Source organism: Bos grunniens, chromosome 28 (genome assembly GCF_055505025.1).
Source record: "Bos grunniens cultivar Pamir isolate PY7600 chromosome 28, Bosgru_T2T1.0, whole genome shotgun sequence".
Lineage (NCBI taxonomy): Eukaryota > Metazoa > Chordata > Mammalia > Artiodactyla > Bovidae > Bos > Bos grunniens.
The window spans coordinates 43,233,372-43,252,990 of NC_141192.1; the positions used below are offsets into that span (position 1 = coordinate 43,233,372).

Here is a 19,619-nt window from a genome sequence, read left to right on the forward strand (position 1 = left end):
AGATATAATAGGCAATTAAATTCATGAATTTATTAATTCAGCAAATATTTACATCCTACTGTGTGCTTGGCAAATTTCCTGGCCATGAGTATCTTACCCTCTAGTGAGAGAGGCAGACAATAAAAAAGTGAACACACACATTTTTAAATTATAGGTTGAAATTAGCACTATGAGGAAAGTAAAGAGTGAACCAATTTTGCAGAATGAAAAGCAGAAGAGTTTCATTTAGAAAGTGTGGTCAGAGGAGGCCTTTCTGAAGAGGCAACATTTATGCTGACACCTAAAGAACTTGAGGCTGGTGAGGGGCAGGATGGTGAGCCTGGCTGGCAGAGGTGTGGGAAGGTCACAGAGCCTGACAGAAAAGACTGACTGCTCTCCAGGTCATGAGATGAATCTGAGGGAACAGGCAGGGACCTGACCATTGAGGCCCTTGCAGTCATGCAAACAGACTGACTTCTATCGTGGGTACAGTAAAAGTTCTCCCAGGGCTTTTGAAAGGGAATGACCTGATGTGATTCATGCACAGAAGAGACAGTTGGGCCAATTGTGTAGGAGATGGGGGACCATGGTATTGAGAAACGAGTTGGGAGTAACTGAGGTGGCCCAGGTGAAAGGTGTGATGCTCTGGACCAGGAGAGGCAGCAAGAGATGACAGGAAGTGGACCCTCTGCACACATGTTATCTTGAGTTCCTGACTAGAACAATTTGGAGGTCAGAAAAGTCTAAGTCTCAGCTGCATCATGACAAGCTTATGTTAACCAGATTTTAGAGATCAGGAAAGCAAACTTCCCCCTTTCTTTCTCCTAAAATGATTTACAAAAAGCCATGGCTAAGAAAAGATCTCCATTGATAGCTAAAGAAGGCTTTCTTATCTCTTCTTGCTATTCTTTGGAACTCTGCATTCAGATGCTTTCCTTTGCTTTTTGCTTTCTCTTTCTTTTGCTCCTTTGCTTTTTGCTTCTCTTCTTTTCACAGCTATTTGGAAGGCCTCCCCAGACAGCCATTTTGCTTTTTTGCATTTCTTTTCCACAGGGATGGTCTTGATCCCTGTCTTCTGTACAATGTCATGAACCTCATTCCATAGTTCATCAGGCACTCTATCCATCAGATCTAGGCCCTTAAATCTATTTCTCACTTCTACTGTATAATCATAAGGGATTTGATTTATGTCATACCTGAATGGTCTAGTGGTTTTCCCTACTTTCTTCAATTTAATTCTGAATTGGCAATAAAGAGTTCATGGTCTGAGCCACAGTCAGCTCCTGGTCTTGTTTTTGCTGACTGTATAGAGCTTCTCCATCTTTGGCTGCAAAGAATATAATCAATCTGATTTCAGTGTTGACCATCTGGTGATGTCCACGTGTAGAATCTTCTCTTGTGTTGTTGCAAGAGGGTGTTTGTTATGATCAGTGCATTTTCTTGGCAAAACTCTTTTAGCCTTTGCCCTGCTTCGTTCTGTATTCCAAGGCCAAATTTGCCTGTTACTCCAGGTGTTTCTTGACTTCCTACTTTTGCATTCCAGTCCCCTATAATGAAAAGGACATCTTTTTTGGGTGTTAGTTCTAAAAGGTCTTGTAGGTCTTCACAGAACCATTCAACTTCAGCTTCTTCAGCATTACTGGTTGGGGCATAGACTTGGATTACCGTGATATTGAATGGTTTGCCTTGGAAACGAATAGAGATCATTCTGTCATTTTTGAGATTGCATCCAAGTACTGCATTTTGGGCTCTTTTGTTGACCATGATGGCTACTCCATTTCTTCTGAGGGATTCCTGCCCACAGTAGTAGATATAATGGTCATCTGAGTTAAATTCACCCATTCCAGTCCATTTTAGTATGCTGATTCCTAGAATGTCGACATTCACTCTTGCCATCTCTTGTTTGACCACTTCCAATTTGCCTTGATTCATGGACCTGACATTCCAGGTTCCTATGCAATATTGCTCTTTACAGCATCGGACCTTGCTTCTATCACCAGTCACATCCACAGCTGGGTATTGTTTTTGCTTTGGCTCCATCCCTTCATTCTTTCTGGAGTTATTTCTCCACTGATCTCCAGTAGCATATTGGGCACCTACTGACCTGGGGATTTCCTCTTTCAGTATCCTATCATTTGGAAGCAACAGTTAGAACTGGACATGGAACAACAGACTGGTTCCAAATAGGAAAAGGAGTATGTCAAGGCTGTATATTGTCACCCTGCTTATTTAACTTATATGCAGAGTACATCATGAGAAACGCTGGACTGGAAGAAGCGCAGCTGGAATCAAGATTGCCGGGAGAAATATCAATAACCTCAGATATGCAGATGACACCACTCTTATGGCAGAAAGTGAAGAGGAACTAAAAAGCCTCTTGATGAAAGTGAAAGTGGAGAGTGAAAAAGTTGACTTAAAGCTCAACATTCAGAAAACGAAGATCATGGCATCTGGTCCCATCGCTTCGTGGGAAGTGGATGGGGAAACAGTGGAAACAGTGTCAGACTGTTTTTCTGGGCTCCAAGATCACTGCAGATGCTGACTGCAGCCATGAAATTAAAAGACGCTTACTCCTTGGAAGGAAAGTTATGACCAACCTAGATAGCATATTAAAAAGCAGAGACATTACTTTGCCAACAAAGGTCCATCTAGTCAAGGCTATGGTTTTTCCTGTGGTCATGTATGGATGTGAGAGTTGGACTATGAAGAAGGCTGAGTGCCAAAGAATTGATGCTTTTGAACTGTGGTGTTGGAGAAGACTCTTGAGAGTCTCTTGGACTGCAAGGAGATCCAACCAGTCCATTCTGAAGGAGATCAGCCCTGGGATTTCTTTGGAGGGAATGATGCTTAAGCTGAAACTCCAGTACTTTGGCCACCTCATGCGAAGAGTTGACTCATTGGAAAAGACTCTGATGCTGGGAGGGACTGGGGGCAGGAGGAGAAGGGGACGACAGAGGATGAGATGGCTGGATGGCATCACCGACTCGATGGATGTGAGTCTGGGTGAACTCCGGGAGTTGGTGATGGACAGGGAGGCCTGGCGTGCTGCGATTCATGGGGTCGCAAAGAGTCGGACACAACTGAGCGACTGAACTGAACTGAAGAAAAGATCTGAGACTGTGGATATCAGAAAAATTATTTTCTAAAACTTAATTCTCCAAAATGATGTAAAACTCTAAGGCGAAGGTTAGATGGAAAAAAGTCACTGCACTTGCTTCTTTATCTTATCATGTTTCGAGAGATGTTTTTAAATTTGGGGGAAAATCCTTTCTCAAAGCCTCATGTTCAAAAATGGAAAAAACTCACCCTGAAAAGTTCTGGTTCGAGCTTCTAACAGATAGTCAGGGCCAAGAGTCAAGAAATATCTTGTCCACAGACATTTTTTGCTTTGAAAAAGGATTTAAACATTTCTCGTGAGTTTGTAGAGACTTATGAAGGTATCTGAGCAATTATTAATTTCTCTTCAGCATTTGCTAAAAAGTTTTTTTGATGTATTAGCAAAGTTTGTAGTAAAACATATTGGGGTCAAAGTATGGTTCATGGAGAAAAGATATTTAAAAATTGCTCATTAGAAATAACATTATGGAGTTTATAAGAGCTGAAAATGGGCTTCCTTGGCGGCTCAGTGGTAAACACACCCCTGTCAATGCAGGAGACACAGTTTTCAATCCCTGGTTTGGGAAGATACCCTGGAGGAGGACATGGCAACCCAATCCAGTATCAGTGTCTGGGAAATCCCATGGGTAGAGGAGCCTGGCAGTCTACAGTCCATGGGGTCACAAAAGAATTGGACACAACTTAGTGACTAAACAACAGTGAGCTGAAAATAATTCCTAAAGTAAGCTATTCCTTTACCAGCAAGCTATTATTTGGGAAGTCATTTTCAATTTCTTTAGGAGCCTCTCAATGTGATGGTTATAACCTGTGGGAAGAGGAGGGCCAGATTTGTCTAAAACTAAATTCTTAGGTTTGTCTGGACTTCACTGGAGCCTGGATTTTTTAGGTAGTGAAAACTGTAAGAATTCAGGGGCCCCACCAGTCACCCCCTTGTGACATCTTCCTGACTGGCTTTGAGCCCCCCAAGCAGAGGAGCCCACTGGCCAGACATCCTTCTTCCTGTCTGCTTGGCATTGCACACTCAGACCTGGCGGAGCAGTGGGGAGCTGAGAGAAATGGAAAGCATTGAGAGAGTAGCATTGAAACATATGTATGTAAATCATATGTAAAATAGATAGCTAGTGGGAAGTTGGTGTATAACACAGGGAGCTCAATCCAGTGCTCTGTGACAACCTAGATGGAGTAGGGGGTGGGAGAGAAGTTCAAGAGGGAGGGGACATGTGTATGCTTATAGCTGATTGACATTGTTTATGGCAGAAACCAACACAACATTGTAAAGCAATTATCCTCCAATTTAGAAAGATGGTAACGATAACCCTGTATGCGAGACAGCAAAAGAGACACAGATGTATAGAACAGTCTTTTGGACTCCGTGGGAGAAGAAGAGGGTGGGATGATTTGGCAGAATGGCATTGAAACATGTATAATATCATATAAGAAATGAATCACCAGTCCAGGTTCTATGCATGATACTGGATGCTTGGGGCTGGTGCATTGAGACGACCCAGAGGGATGGTACAGGGAGGGAGGAGGGAGGGCGGTTCAGGATGGGGAACACGTGTATACCTGTGGCGGATTCATGTTGATATATGGCAAAACCAATACAATATTGTAAAGTAATTAACCTCCAATTAAATAAATTTATAAAAATAAATAAAAATAAATTTTTAAAAGTTTGGGATCACGGGGTCAGTAATGGGTACTCAGAAGCTAGTTGTGAGAGAAGGGGGTGGGCAGGATCATCTCCAAGACGCAGGTGTTAGTCTCTACAACAGATTTGAAGCTGATGGCAGCATTAGACCCATCCGTGCTGGGTCATTTTATTTGACAAAGAGCAGTTAACTCACTGGTTTTGCCTGCTGAAGTCTGATTAACACTTAAGAAGCAACTGTTATAAGACATCAAACTCAATTTTGAATGTCTGTGACTCTCACATCCTGGAAGGACATGGCCAAAATATTTTTTAAAAGGTCAGCCTAGAGTTGCCATGAGGTCCACAGCTCCCTCCTGGGATACCGAGGACAAGGACACACAGCAGTGTTACTCGTAACATCTGAACGCTGGAAACAAACTCAAACGTCCATCCACAGATGAGTGGATAGACAAAACACAGCACATCCTTACAATGGAGTAGCACTCAGCGATGCAAAGGCATGAAGCACTGATATGTGCTGTAACATGGGTAAGCCTTCAAAATGCTGTGCTAAGCGAAAGAAGATGGTCACAGAAGACTATATGGTGCGATTTGATTTATATGAAACACCCAAAATTGGCAAGTATTTATATAGGATCTGGAAGTAGATTAGCCCTTTTTGAGGGCTGGGGGCAGAAAGGAATGGGAATTGACCTCTGACAAGGTTCCTTTGGTGGGTGGAATGTTCTAAGAATAGACAGCTGCAGAGCCTTCTGGGGTGCGGGGTATGGGTTTTTCCGTTGTTTTATTTATTTGTTTTTTTGGCCACATCATGTGACTTGTGGGGTCTTAGTTCCCTCATCCTTCCCCATCCCTCAGCAGTGACACCGCTGAGTCCTAACCACTAGACTACCAGGGAATTCCCTGTTCAATCCACTTTAAGTGGAAATTTAATCATATGTTAATGATATCTTAATAAAGCTATTAAAAAAAAAAAAAAACAAGTAAATAGAATTTCTCACATTAGCCACTAGTCCTAATTGTGGACCACAATTGAACATCCCACCTGTCCTCAGCAATCTGTTCAGGTTGGTCACAGTTTTGAAATCATCCCGGCCATTTCCCCTGTGCTCAGGAGATACATTCAAGGAAACCAAGTCTTTCAACTACTAATATGACTAAATGAGCTAAATCAAAATTTAAGAGATAAATCCACTGGTGCAAATTTGTAGGAAAACAAGTAGCAGAGTTCGTTCCAAAATTTAAAAGATCTCCATCTATGTAAATAATGACTCTGTAGTGATGAAATGAGCAGTATTTCTCTGTATTAAACTTCAGATTCAGGAAATCTTTCAGTTCAGTCAATCAGTCGTGTCCGACTCTTTGCGACCCCATGAATCGCAGCACGCCAGGCCTCCCTGTCATCACCAGCTCCCGGAGTTCCCTCAAACTCACGTCCATCAAGTCGGTAATGCCATCCAGCCATCTCATCCTCTGTCGTCCCCTTCTCCTCCTGCCCCCAGTCCCTCCCAGCATCAGAGTCTTTTCCAATGAGTCAACTCTTTGCATGAGGTGGCCAAAGTACTGGAGTTTCAGCTTTAGCATCATTTCTTCCAAAGAACACCAAGGACCGATCTCCTTTAGAATGGACTGGTTGGCTCTCCTTGTACTCCAAGGGACTCTCAAGAGTCTTCTCCAACACCACAGTTCAAAAGCATCAATTCTTCGGCACTCAGCCTTCTTCACAGTCCAACTCTCACATCCATACATGAACACTGGAAAAACCATAGCCTTGACTAGATGGACCTTTGTTGGCAAAGTAATGTCTCTGCTTTTTAATATGCTATCTAGGTTGGTCATAACTTTCCTTCCAAGGAGTAAGCGTCTTTTAATTTCATGGCTGCAGTCAGCATCTGCAGTGATCTTGGAGCCCCAAAAAATAAAGTCTGATACTGTTTCCACTGTTTCCCCATCTATTTCCCATGAAGTGATGGGACCAGATGCCATGATCTTCGTTTTCTGAATGTTGAGCTTTAAGCCAACTTTTTCACTCTCCTCTTTTCACTTTCATCAAGAGGCTTTTTAGTTCCTCTTCACTTTCTGCCATAAGGGTGGTGTCATCTGCATATCTGAGATTATTGATAGTTCTCCTGGCAATCTTGATTCCAGCTTGTGTTTCTTCCAGCCCAGCGTTTCTCATGATGTACTCTGCATATAAGTTAAATAAGCAGGGTGACAATATACAGCCTTGACATACTCCTTTTCCTGTTTGGAACCAGTCTGTTGTTCCATGTCCAGTTCTAACTCTTGCTTCCTGACCTGCATATGGGTTTCTCAAGAGGCATGTCAGGTGGTCTGGTATTCCCGTCTTTCAGAATTTTCCACAGTTTATCATGATCCACACAGTCAAAGGCTTTGGCATAGTCAATAAAGCAGAAATAGATGTTTTTCTGGAACTGTCTTGCTTTTTCCATGATCCAGCAGATGCTGGCAATTTAATCTCTGGTTCCTCTGCCTTTTCTAAAACCAGCTTGAACATCTGGGAGTTCACAGTTCATGTATTGCTGAAGCCTGGCTTGGAGAATTTTGAGCATTACTTTACTAGTATGTGAGATGAGTGCAATTGTGTGGTAGTTTGAGCATTCTTTGGCATTTCCTTTCTTTGGGATTGGAATGAAAACTGACCTTTTCCAGTCCTGTGGCCACTGCTGAGTTTTCCAAATTTGCTGGCATAGTGAGTGCAGCATTTTCACAGCATCATCTTTCAGGATTTCAAATAGCTCAACTGGAATGCCGTCACCTCCACTAGCTTTGTTCGTAGTGATGCTTTCTAAGGCCCACTTGACTTCACATTCCAGGATGTCTGGCTCTAGGTGAGTGATCACACCATCATGATTATCTTGGTCGTGAAGCTCTTGTTTGCACAGTTCTTCTGTGTATTCTTGCCACCTCTTCTTAATATCTTCTGCTTCTGTTAGGTCCATACCATTTCTGTCCTTTATTGAGCCCATCTTTGCATGAAATGTTCCCTTGATATCTCTAATTTTCTTGAAGAGATCTCTAATCTTTCCCATTCTATTGTTTTGCTCTATTTCTTTGCATTGATCCCTGAAGAAGGCTTTCTTATCTGTTCTTGCAGGAAACCTTAAGTCATGTTAAAACACACACACACACTCACAAAATAGGTAATACGTGTATATGTGATCTGAAATGACTCATGTATTCCAAATACACTTTTTTCAGATCTAATATCCTGAGAGGAGTCAGATTGTCCACGTTTTCTCAATCTGTAGTTCTAATGGAAAAGAGATAAATCCTTAGGAACAAAGAGTGGCTATGATAATGGTTACAATAAATAAAAGGGGGAAGAAATGTGTTCGCCTTGGCCCTGGGGTAAAGCCCCATCTCTCGCTTCTGTTTCGTTGGGCCTCCACCCTCTCACCAGAATGTCCCCATCTCCCGCCCACTGGGCCCTTGCCTGGCCTCTGAATCTTCACTTAGGACCCCTCCCCATGGGCCACTGACCAGGCGCTGCTCAAGATCTTTGCTTCTACTTATCTTAAACAGACTTAGAAACGTGAACCACGGGCAACCTCTAGGTCAGGAGAGGAAGTCTGAGCCCTTGAGAAGAAAGCAGGCATTTCCTGGGGCGAGGACAGACCTTTACATGGTGCTTCCTATCAGGGGGCCCGCAGTGAGGACTGGCCATCCTGGGGCTGTGGGACTGGCCGTGGGAGCACAGCATGGCCTTGGACACGGGCATTGCTAGTCTATTCAGCTGTTCAATGAACAGCCGTCGTGGCAAATAAGTGTCCTCCAGTCTAGGCTCCCCTTAGTTTCTGTGGAAAGCTCTTGTTTATAATTTTTTCCTCCTTAAAAGGACCTTTAAATCATTAGCACCATGGTTGTCATCACCATCATCAAAGTTATTATACCTGCTTAATATTTCTTACCTGCATATTATAATTCCATATCAAACTCAAATTTGGATGCTTTTGTCTGCTTCCTCTTCTTTAATTTTTAAATTTGTAATTGAAGTATAGCTGATTTATAATGTCCTAATTTCTGCTGTACAGAAAAGTAGTTCAGTCATACATATATCCATTATGATTTATCTCAGGATATTGAATATATATCCTGAGATATATATTCTCAGTGTTATACAGTTCTCTGTGCTATATGGTAAGACCTTGTTTTTCCATTCTATATATAATAGTTTGCATCTGCTAGTCCCAACCTCCCACTCCATCCCTCCTCCAGCCCCCTCCTTGGCAACCACAAGTCTGTTCTCTATGTAAATCTATTTCTGTTTCATATATAAGTTCATTTGAGTCTTATTTTAGATTCCACATATAAGTGATATCATATGATATTTGTCTTTCTCCATCTGACTTACTTCACTTAGTAGGGATTCACCCATCCCTGTTCCTAGATGGACCTAGAGAATGGTAAAACTCCATTGTATTGAATATATATGTACCACATCTTCTTTCCCCATTCATCTGTCTGTGGGCATTTAGGTTGTTTCCATGTCTTGACTATTGTAAGTAGTGCTGCTGTTGGGGTGCACATTGGGGTGCATGTATTTTTGAATTACAGTTTTCTCTGAATCTGTGCCCAGGAGTGGGATTGCTGGATCTTCTGGTACCGCTGTTTTTCTGAGCAATCTCCATACTGTTCTCCATGGTGACTGCACCAACTCATGCTTGCTCTTTCTGAATGTTGTCTTATGTGAAGCCCATGAGCATTTTATTTTATTTCATTCTATTTTGATTTATTTTGCTTCTGGGTGTTTTGTTTGTTTATTAAAATCACTAATAAAACACCCAGGATCCCTGATACTTTGAGTATCTTTCTAAGTTTGAAAACTTTAATCAGTTTCATCTGCCATTTTATCTTACTGAGCAATGTTGACATTCTCTGGATAATCCACCAGCTTTCTCCCCACCTCCCCCACCAAGTGGTGGCGACTCTGCATTTACTCAAAGGGCAGGTGGCACTCTCCCAGCATGAGCCATCGTATTGTCCAGAGGTTACACTTGACAACATGAAACTAAGGCTCAGAGGAGAATGAAGGTGTCCTGTGTTAGTGCTCAGTGAGGAAAGAGGCCTGCCCTATCCTTTAGGGGCTCAGGGCAAAGAGAAGAGAGAGTTGAAGGAGTTATGGCAGTATATGTGGGCCTGTCAGACAGTATTCTATGAGAAGTGACGGGTAAACAGGGACTTGAAGTGAAGGAATAAAGCAGGGGCTACAGTGGCAACAGTGGCACTTTATTTTTGGGGGGCTCCAAAATCACTGTAGATGGTCATTGCGGCCATGAAATTAAAAGATGCTTACTCCTTGGAAGGAAAGTTATGACCAACCTAGATAGCATATTCAAAAGCAGAGACATTACTTTGCCAACAAAGGTCCGTCTAGTTAAGGCTATGGTTTTTCCAGTGGTCATGTATGGATGTGAGAGTTGGACTGTGAAGAAAGCTGAGCGTCAAAGAATTGACGCTTTTGAACTGTGGTGTTGGAGAAGACTCTTGAGAGTCCCTTGGACTGCAAGGAGAGCCAACCAGTCCATTCTGAAGGAGATCAGTCCTGCGTGTTCATTGGAGGGACTGATGCTAAAGCTGAAACTCCAGTACTTTGGCCACCTCATATGACGAGTTGACTCATTGGAAAAGACTCTGATGCTGGGAGGGATTGGGGGCAGGAGGAGAAGGGGACTCCAGAGGATGAGATGGCTGGATGGCATCACTGACTGGATGGACATGAGTTTGAGTGAACTCCGGGAGCTGGTGATGGACAGGGAGGCCTGGCGTGCTGCAATTCATGGGGTCGCAAAGAGTCAGACACGACTGAGCGACTGAACTGAACTGATGGAGATAGAACATTCCAGCCAGGGAGAGTGGCAAGTGCAAAGCCTGAGGGAGGCAGATGCAGTGAGCATCCTGAACAGAGTGAGCAGGAGGAACGAGGTGGAAGATGACTGCACAGAGGGGTACTGGGCCAGATCGTGGAGCCTGGTGGACCATGTGGAAGAGGCTCCAGAAGAAGCGGGTAAACCAGAGCCATGTGGCATGCTGTGGTGCTTGCAGGAGCAGGAGGAATCGGTGTCTTCACAAGGACAGGCACCATTAGGTAGTCAGTGACAGACGCCTGGTTAGATGGGTGCAGGAGAAGAGGATGATGGGTGGCTTTCTGGAGGAGCCAGTACACTCGGAGGTCAGCAGAGAAAGAAGGTGTTGCTGGAGCGGGAAGGAGTGAAGGATTTTTTTTTTTTTTTAATGGAGGAATCAACAGCATATTTTTAGCCTGAAAGGAATAATCCAGTAGAGGAAACAACTGTGGTTTTGTTCTCCCTTAATATGTATATTTCCTAGATGCGCTCCTGCCTTGTATTGCCCACATCTTTCTCGCACAGAATTCCAAACCACTGTGGTATAAATAGCTCTGCTGTACTGTCTTTTGAGTGTCACGGGAGGAAACGTGATAAACTCTCTATGTTTATAGTCTATGCCTATGTCTAATAGTCCTTGGGGGCTTCCCTGGTGGCTCAAACAGTAAATAATCTTCATGCAATGCAGGAGACCTGGGTTCCATCCCTGGGTCGGGAAGATCCCCTGGAGAAGGGAGTGGCTACTCACTCCAGTATTCTTGCCTGGAGAATTCCAGTTTTCTTGGGCTCCAAAATCAATGCAGATGGTGACTGCAGCCATGAAATTAAAAGACGCTTGCTCACTGGAAGAAAAGCTATGACAAACCTAGGCAGTATATTAAAAAGCAGACTGTTTATAATAGCCAGGACATGGAAGCAACCTAGATGTCCATCAGGAGATGAGTGGATAAGAAAGCTATGGTACATATACACAATGGAGTATTACTCAGCCATTAAAAAGAATACATTTGAATCAGTTCTAATGAGGTGGATGAAACTTGAGCCTATTATACAGAGTGAAGTAAGCCAGAAAGAAAAACACCAATACAGTATACTAACGCATATATATGGAATTTAGAAAGATGGTAACAATAACCCTATGTACGAGACAGCAAAAGAGACACTGATGTATAGAATAGTCTTATGGACTCTGTGGGAGAGGGAGATGGTGGGAAGATTTGGGAGAATGGCATTGAAACATGTATAGTATCATGTATGAAACGAGTCGCCAGTCCAGGTTCGATGCACGATACTGGATGCTTGGGGCTGGTGCACTGGGACGACCCAGAGGGATGGTATGGGGAGGGAGGAGGGAGGAGGGTTCAGGATGGGGAACGCATGTATACCTGTGGCAGATTCATTTCGATATTTGGCAAAACCAATACAATATTGTAAAGTTTAAAAATAAAATAAAACTAATAAAAAAAAAGCAGAGATATCACTTTGCCGACAAAAGTCTGTATAGTCAAAGCTATGGTTTTTCCAGTAGTCATGTATGGGTGTAAGAGTTGGACCATAAAGAAGGCTGAGCATGGAAGAATTAATGCTTTTGAACTGTGGTGCTAGAGAAGACTCTTGAGAATCCCTTGGACACGAGATCAAACCAGTCAATCCTAAAGGAAATCAACCCTGAATATTCATTGGAAGGACTGATGTTGAAGCTGAAGCTCCAATACTTTGGCTACCTAATGAGAAGAGCTGACTCATTGGAAGAGACCCTGATGCTGGGGAAGACTGAAGGCAGGAGGAGAAGGAGATGACAGAGGATGGCATCCCTGACTCAATGGACATGAATTTGAGCGACCTCTGGGAGATGGTAAAGAACAGGGAAGCCTGGCTTGCTGTAATCCATGGGGTCACAAAGAGTTGGGGATGACTGAGTGACTGAACAATGACACTACAAAAGCCATGAGAAAAGCAAGCACTTTTTTTTTAATATAAATATATTTATTTCAATTGGAGGTTAATTACTTTACAATATTGTAGTGGTTTTGCCATACATTAACATGAATCTGCCATGGGTGGACATGTGTTCCCCATTTTGAACCCCGCTCCCACATCCCTCCCCTTCCCATCCCTCTGGGTCATCCCAGTGCACCAGCCCCAAGCACCCTGTCTCATGCATCGAACCTGGACTGGCAATCCATTTCACATATGATAATATACATATTTCGATACCATTCTCCCAAATCATCCCACCAACAGAGTCCAAAAGACTGTTTGATACATCTGTGTCTCTTTTGCTATCTTGCATACAGGGTTATCATTACCACTTTTCTAAATTCCATATATATGTGTCAGTATACTGTATTGGTGTTTTCCTTTCTGGCTTACTTCACTCTGTATAATAGGCTCCAGTTTCATCCACCTCATTAGAACTGATTCCAATGTATTCTTTTTAATGGCTGAGTAATACTCCATTGTGTATATGTACCACAGCTTTCTTATCCATTCATCTGCTGATGGACATCTAGGTTGCTTCCATGTCCTGGCTATTATAAACAGTGCTGCGATGAACATTGGGGTACACGTGTCTCTTTCGAGTCTGGTTTCCTCGGTGTGTATGCCCAGCAGTGGGATTGCTGGGTCATAAGGCAGTTCTATTTCCAGTTTTTTAAGGAAGGCCTGAGCAGGAAGGAACTGGGGCCTCTCCATCCCCGCTTCCCTCAGTATTTTTCCTCTTACTTCTGCCAGCTCACCTCCAGGGACACGTTCTTTTTTCCTGCCTAAAGTGTGGGGGGAAAGTCTTGTCAGAGTTTTGTTGAAAGAGAACTGGCATTTGGGAGCAGCATTTGCTAGGAGGCTTAGGATAGATAGGCCTGCTCGCAGAGCTGCCCACAAGTGCCCACATCTCCTGCTTCCAAGCAAGCACATCCTGGGGGACTGACCTGGAACAGAGCCACCTGGCCCGGGAGCTGCTTTTCCGAAATTCCTCTGCACCTGACTTTGAGAATCCTCTCTGCTGTCTGGTGCCCAGGGCCCGGCTCCTAGCTCAGCCGTGTGTGCAGCCAAGAGTCTAGGGACACGGGAACCACTTGCCCCATCAGTCACGTTCATATCCAGAGCCTGAACCAGTAGGGTGGAGGAAGCTCTGGCCTCGGTGGGGAGTCCTAGGGCAACAGGGTCCCCTGCAGCACTCCCAGGTTATTCCGTACAGAGTCCTTGTTCTCAGCCCCATTTCCCCTTCTAAGGGAAGTATGGAAAACTAAGATTTCTCTTTGAAAGCACTCGGGGCACAACTGCCCTGAATCCTGAGCTGGAGCAACATCCTTGGCATCTGTGCACACCTGTGACTCTTGCCTGGGTTTCAGGGCCCTCAGCCCTGCACCGACTCAGGCATGCTGACCACACTCTCTAGTTCTCCTGCTGTAGGAATGGCCACACTTTTTTTCTGTGTAAAACTTAAAATGTTTGTATTAGACTGGGCTTTCTGTGATACTTAGAAAATAAGATAGTAAGAAAATTAAGATGCTTTGGTGGTCTAAATACTTGTGAAGTATGTTTTTTTTTTAATATTGCAAAATGCCTTAAAGAGTTCTAAGTAAATTTAAGAGAGGATTTACTGGATTTTCACTAACTGTAGGGAAAAAAAGCAAAAAGAATTAGTTTGATCCATCGTGCCTTACTGTGAGCTGTAACAGTAACCTCATAGCTGCTGCACTCAATGAATTGTTTCATTCTGTTGTTTAAAAACAGGGATTCATTCAGCTGCATAGGACATGAAATCTGTCATTAGAAACTTTGCCATCAGGCTTAAGAAATACATTTATAACTCATTTCTTTCAGGAACTAGGTTTCAAGATCTCCATAAGAAGTCTTTTATTAAGATAAATCACAGCTTTGTCAGTTTCTCCAGAAGTACTCTATTTTTAATTCCCAAGGAGAATCACAATAATGAAAATAAATTAACCTAGTAGGTTATTTTCTTTCTAATGGCACCTGTTTTTATTAATAGAATTCCAGTCTACATATTTCTTGGGCTTCCCTGGTGGCTCACGCGGTAAAGAATCTGTCTGCAATGCAGGAGACCTGGGTTCAATCCCTGGGTTGAGAAGATCCCCTGGAGAAGGGAATGGCAACCTAATCCAGTATTCTTGCCTAGAGAATTCCATGGACAGAGGAACTTGGAAGGCTGTAGTCCATGGAGTCACAAAGAGTCGGACACAACTGAGCAACTAACACACATATTCCTTACTATTTGCTTAGTAGAAGCAGTCATTCATAACACTGTATAGCATTTTATAAGAACTTTTAGTGCCTTTTTTTTTTTAGCTGCACTAGGCCTTAGTTGCCACACATGGGCTCTTTACTTGCCGCATGCAGACTCTTCCTTGCAGTGTACGGGATCTAGTTCACGGCCCAGAGATGGAACCCGGGCCCCTGCACTGGGAGCGGCCCCTGGGTCACCAGGGAAGCCCTCTAAAGGACTCTTAAAGTGAAGCTTTCTGGATGTTTGCAGCAGCTCCGGGCAGTCCTAGTAGTGATACTCTTCTGCGTTCTTTTTTTTTTTTTTTTTGACAACAACATTTGAGTTTAATATTATTTATGCAAGCACTACATTGTACATTTCATGGGAGATATTTTCTTTATTCTCATTCTCCTCTGTGAAAAACAATTGTCTAACATATTATTAGAACACTTGGATGTGATGATAGCTCTTTCCAGAACGGATTTAGGGTCAAACAGTTTTGTGGCATGTTAGTGTTTGTATAGACACACATAAATGAGAATGCTGCCTATGTTTTAGATATTATCTGACATGCCACTCTTCTGCGTTCTTGAGCCCTTGTCCTCCCCAAGGGACACAGGGGGCCAAGTGAGCAGATGCTACCCCAGCATCAGACAGCAGGGCGACCTGCTGTGCAACCTCCCTTCCAGTGATGTCGTCTTTTAACTGTTCCTCTGGTAAATTCAATACTGTTTTCCTTGGAGCATGTGTTTAAAAGGAAATGCTAGAGGAGTTCAAACATTACTGCTCAGTCTCTATTTTCTGTTTTCAAATGACTGGTCCCCATGCTTGATGACGCTCAATTAAAAAAGAAAAAACGGTGCCAAGTATTCATTGTATAGATTTCCATGCCTGGGGAAACATAATGTGGAAACTGAATCTGAGATCATTTTAAATAAACATATGAGTTCTTATATGATGCTGCTTATTTCACTAATGCTTCTGATTTATACGGTAGTGCCATCCCCTTTTATGTAATGGAGCCAATCTCAGCACCTCACCTGAATATGAGGGATATTTCTTTATTTTCCTGTGTGTAAGACTCCTTTAGTATGCCTAAAAATATAAATGTGCTTGTGTCCTATTCCATTCGACCTTCTTTGATTCCAAGTTAAGAGCCACTGGATGAATTCACCTTTAACTCTATTATGGTTTTAAATCAAGTATCAGGTAACATTCCTGTGTATGTGGTATTATTTTTCTCTAATAAATCAAATCCTTCATGATACTTGCTCACCTACTATAGATGGACTGTAGTGATCTTTCTAAGTCTTTGTTTATATCATGTGTTTTCTCCCCATCCAGAGTAAAAGAAGCTGAAGAGGTGTGTAGGCAGAAAAAGGGAAAGTCACTCTATAAAATAAAACCAAGACATGACTCTGGAATTGTAAGTATTTATTCTGTTTTTGATTTGTAGCTTTCTCTGGCTTTTAAACACTCTTTTCTCAGAATATACAAATCCACCTAATAATATTTTAATCATCTTCCTCTTAAGTTTGAACAAATAGTGAGCTTCCAACTTAGAGAATCTCCTTTTCCTTCTGCCTGTAATCAGGTACCAGAGGCTAAAAGAATCACGGTGTTCAGCATTCAAAGCCTAATCATCAAGATGGGTCCACTGAGGGGGTGCATATATGTGGGGGGCTGCTGGTGGAGTTGGGGCCATCTTTCACTCTCCTCATCATACATGGGTCACAGCACAGCTGTTGTAATCCCATGAGCACCCTTGGGGCCTAGCACAGGGAGTGCAGGTGCAGCATGTTCTTTGCTCAGACCAGGGGCTCAGGCTGCACAGGGGCTACCAGCAGCTGTCAGCCCACAGCCAAGCGTAACAAGCCAAGCTCTTCCCTCTTTGCTCGTTTCTTCCTCAAAATAAAACACCAGGTTGTGCACCAGGAAGGGAAGGGTTTGGTGGACATGATGAGTCCGCGTGATGCTGTCTTATGTTTTGTTGAATGTTTGAGGGATTATCACTTAGCACTACAGAGCAAGTAAATGCTATTTTAAATAAACAGTTGGGTTAGATCTTAAAATAGCATTTTGAATTAGTTAGTCTAATATAGTGTAAATGGAAGATACTCAAATAACCAAAATTGGGCCACAATTAAACAGCTTTATTTAGAAAAAATTAGAAATTATATCTGCATTTAAAAGATATTTCCCCTTCCGTTTCTCTGTATCAAAATCTTATTGAACAACAAGTATTATATTATGGTTTGGTTTATCTTCTGTCTTTTTGATGAAAGTATATCTTCAAGTACATGTATAGAATGAGAAGGAATAGTTATTTATTAACCACAATTATGCTGTTATAAGGATAGCAGAGAATTAAATCACATTAAGAATGAGATGAAAGTGTGTTAGTCACTCAATTGTGTCTGACTCTTTGTGACCCCATGGACTATAGCCTGCCAAGCTCCTCTATCCATGGAATTCCCCAGGCAAGAATACTGGAATGGGTCACCATTCCATTCTCCAGGGGATCTTCCCGACCCAGGGATCGAACCCAGGTCTCCCACATTGTGGGCAGATTCTTTACCATCTGAGTCATAGAAGAGAATTAAATCACATTAACAATGAGATGAAGCCTCAGTTCAATTTTAATATTTATGTGTTTGGACATAAGACTGAAAATGAGAATGGTGAGCTGATACTCTTTCACATCGATTAGAAGCTAAATTTTGAAACATTTTTTTCCCTCAAAAATATTACTGAAAATTCTAAGAGATAAATAGATTTTACTTATATGTTTTTTCACTTATGAGCTGTGGATCTTTAACCTTTTCTCAAAGAATTTGATCCAAATGAAAATGCTATTCTAAACTCCATACATTCTTTAAAGTTATTTCTTCTAACTATTTCTCTTACCTGGTGCATTTATTTCAGAAAGCAAAAATAAGCATGAAAACCTGACTAATGAAAAGCAGAACAAAAATGAGTCACTGAAGCCACTTCCACAGAATTCAGCCGGCCTGAGGGCAGGAAGGAAACTCATCATTTTGATCATGTTTCTTCTTGGCCTCTTGCATAATCTTTATGTTTTCCAGACAGTTCACTGATTGTTGAATTCTACACTGTATTCATATAAAAATGCAAAAGCAGTAGACCAGTGGAGAATGTGACACCTTTTCTTTTTGAAAAAGTTTATGGTATTTTACCAATAGACCAAAACAGCATGTGTAAGAGGCAGTATCTGCATTAATTCTGAACATGCAAAACAGTAACCTCCAACTTACTGTTGTGAGAATATTCCCTGTCACAGCGAAACACTCTTTCTCCTGATGACCAGTACTCCACATCACTGCATTTAGATTTATGGTTAACATGTTATTTCTAGTGACTTGTTTGTATCAGTTTCACATCTGCATATAAATTTTCTATTTTAAAATTGAGGTACCATTTATATATGTCATAGATAAGGCTTTCCCAGCTCTTGGGTTGGTCTCTGTAACTATATATTTGTGAAAGAAGATTATCATTTTTTTTACTCATCAGACAATGAATAGAAAAAAATATAGCAAAAGGAAAACCCTTTCTATACATCATTTAATATAGGCAGGAATTATAATTTTAAGTTAAATGAGGGTCTTTATCAACCATGTCCTTTAGGACCTACATAAAGCCAATCTGCAGCAAAGGCCAATTAAACCAAAATCGTGCCTCTCTGTAACTTTTACCATTGCCCTTCTCAAAGAAAATGACACAGTGCTTTTAAATGATCCTCATAAAATTGCCAAACATGACAACTGTTGGCAAAGAAAAAAAAAGAGTAACTTTAAATGGATTGATATCTACCTAGGACTTGTTCATTAAACCCACCTGCCTGAGTATTGTGACTTGATTGGGGTTTCCTTTATGTGTTACGGCAGTTAATCAAAAGCTATGAAATGAGTATGCAAGAGTTTATGATCTAAAGGAGCCTAAGAAAATATTTTATTTTAGTTTGAGAGGGGAAAAGTATAACTCCACTCTTTCTGAGAGTATTTTAAAGTCACTTCTGAAGCATTGTGATTGCTTTGTCTAACATTAATAGATTTTTAAAAATGATATGTCTTGGGGTATGGCTATAAATAAAGGGGAGAATCTGTTGCTATTGCAAACCAATGATGGAAGCAACTTACAAAGAAAATCTGAATTGTAACTATGTTTCTATTTATGTAAAATACTGTCCTCACCTTTCAGTCTGTAGTTGATGTGCACAGACACAGTGGTGGCTCTCGGGTTGCTGTTCTGCCGTCTTCCTGTCTCCTTCAGTCCCTCCATGTGTATATGAACTTCAATGATACAATGGGGCGTTTAACAGAGATTGCTATGTGCAATACTGTATTTAGTGTTTCTATTTTAATTTTTCTAGGATGTTAATTTATATGAAAATAAAATGCATAATAAAAGAGTTCTGTGCCTATTGTGTATATATAACCTAAAAGCACATGCAAAATATTTACCCCAGAGGGGAGTTAAGTTAGAGCGTCTGTGTCCAAAGACTTTTGAAAGTTCTTATTTCAGGCTGAACAGTTATTAGTGAATAGTGAAAGTCACTCAGTCGTGTCCGACTCTGCATGGACTACACGCATGGACTACACAGTCCATGGAATTCTCCAGGCCAGAATACTAGAATGGGTAGCCGTTCCCTTCTCCAGGGGATCTTTCCAACCCAGGGATGGAACCCACGTCTCCTGCATTGTAGGTCGATTCTTTACCAGCTTAGCCACCAGGGAAGCCTGAACAGTTATTA

At 41.9% G+C, this 19,619-nt stretch overlaps 1 protein-coding gene across 6 annotated transcripts in view; it reads left to right on the forward strand.

Annotated features, from left to right (window-relative positions):
* Window positions 1–19,277, forward strand: part of FMN2 (formin 2) — a 345,241-nt gene extending 325,964 nt beyond the window's left edge. For all 6 annotated transcript variants that reach the window (XR_015156591.1, XR_015156593.1, XR_015156594.1 and 3 more), the window contains 2 exons: window positions 16,190–16,271; window positions 17,771–19,277. Coding sequence is in view for 2 of the 6 variants with exons in the window: in XM_086381217.1 (XP_086237343.1) it covers window positions 16,190–16,271; window positions 17,771–17,797 (109 nt within the window). In the remaining 4 variants the exon portion in view is untranslated. The remainder of the gene's footprint in view (window positions 1–16,189; window positions 16,272–17,770) is intronic.
* Window positions 19,278–19,619: the final 342 nt, after the last annotated feature.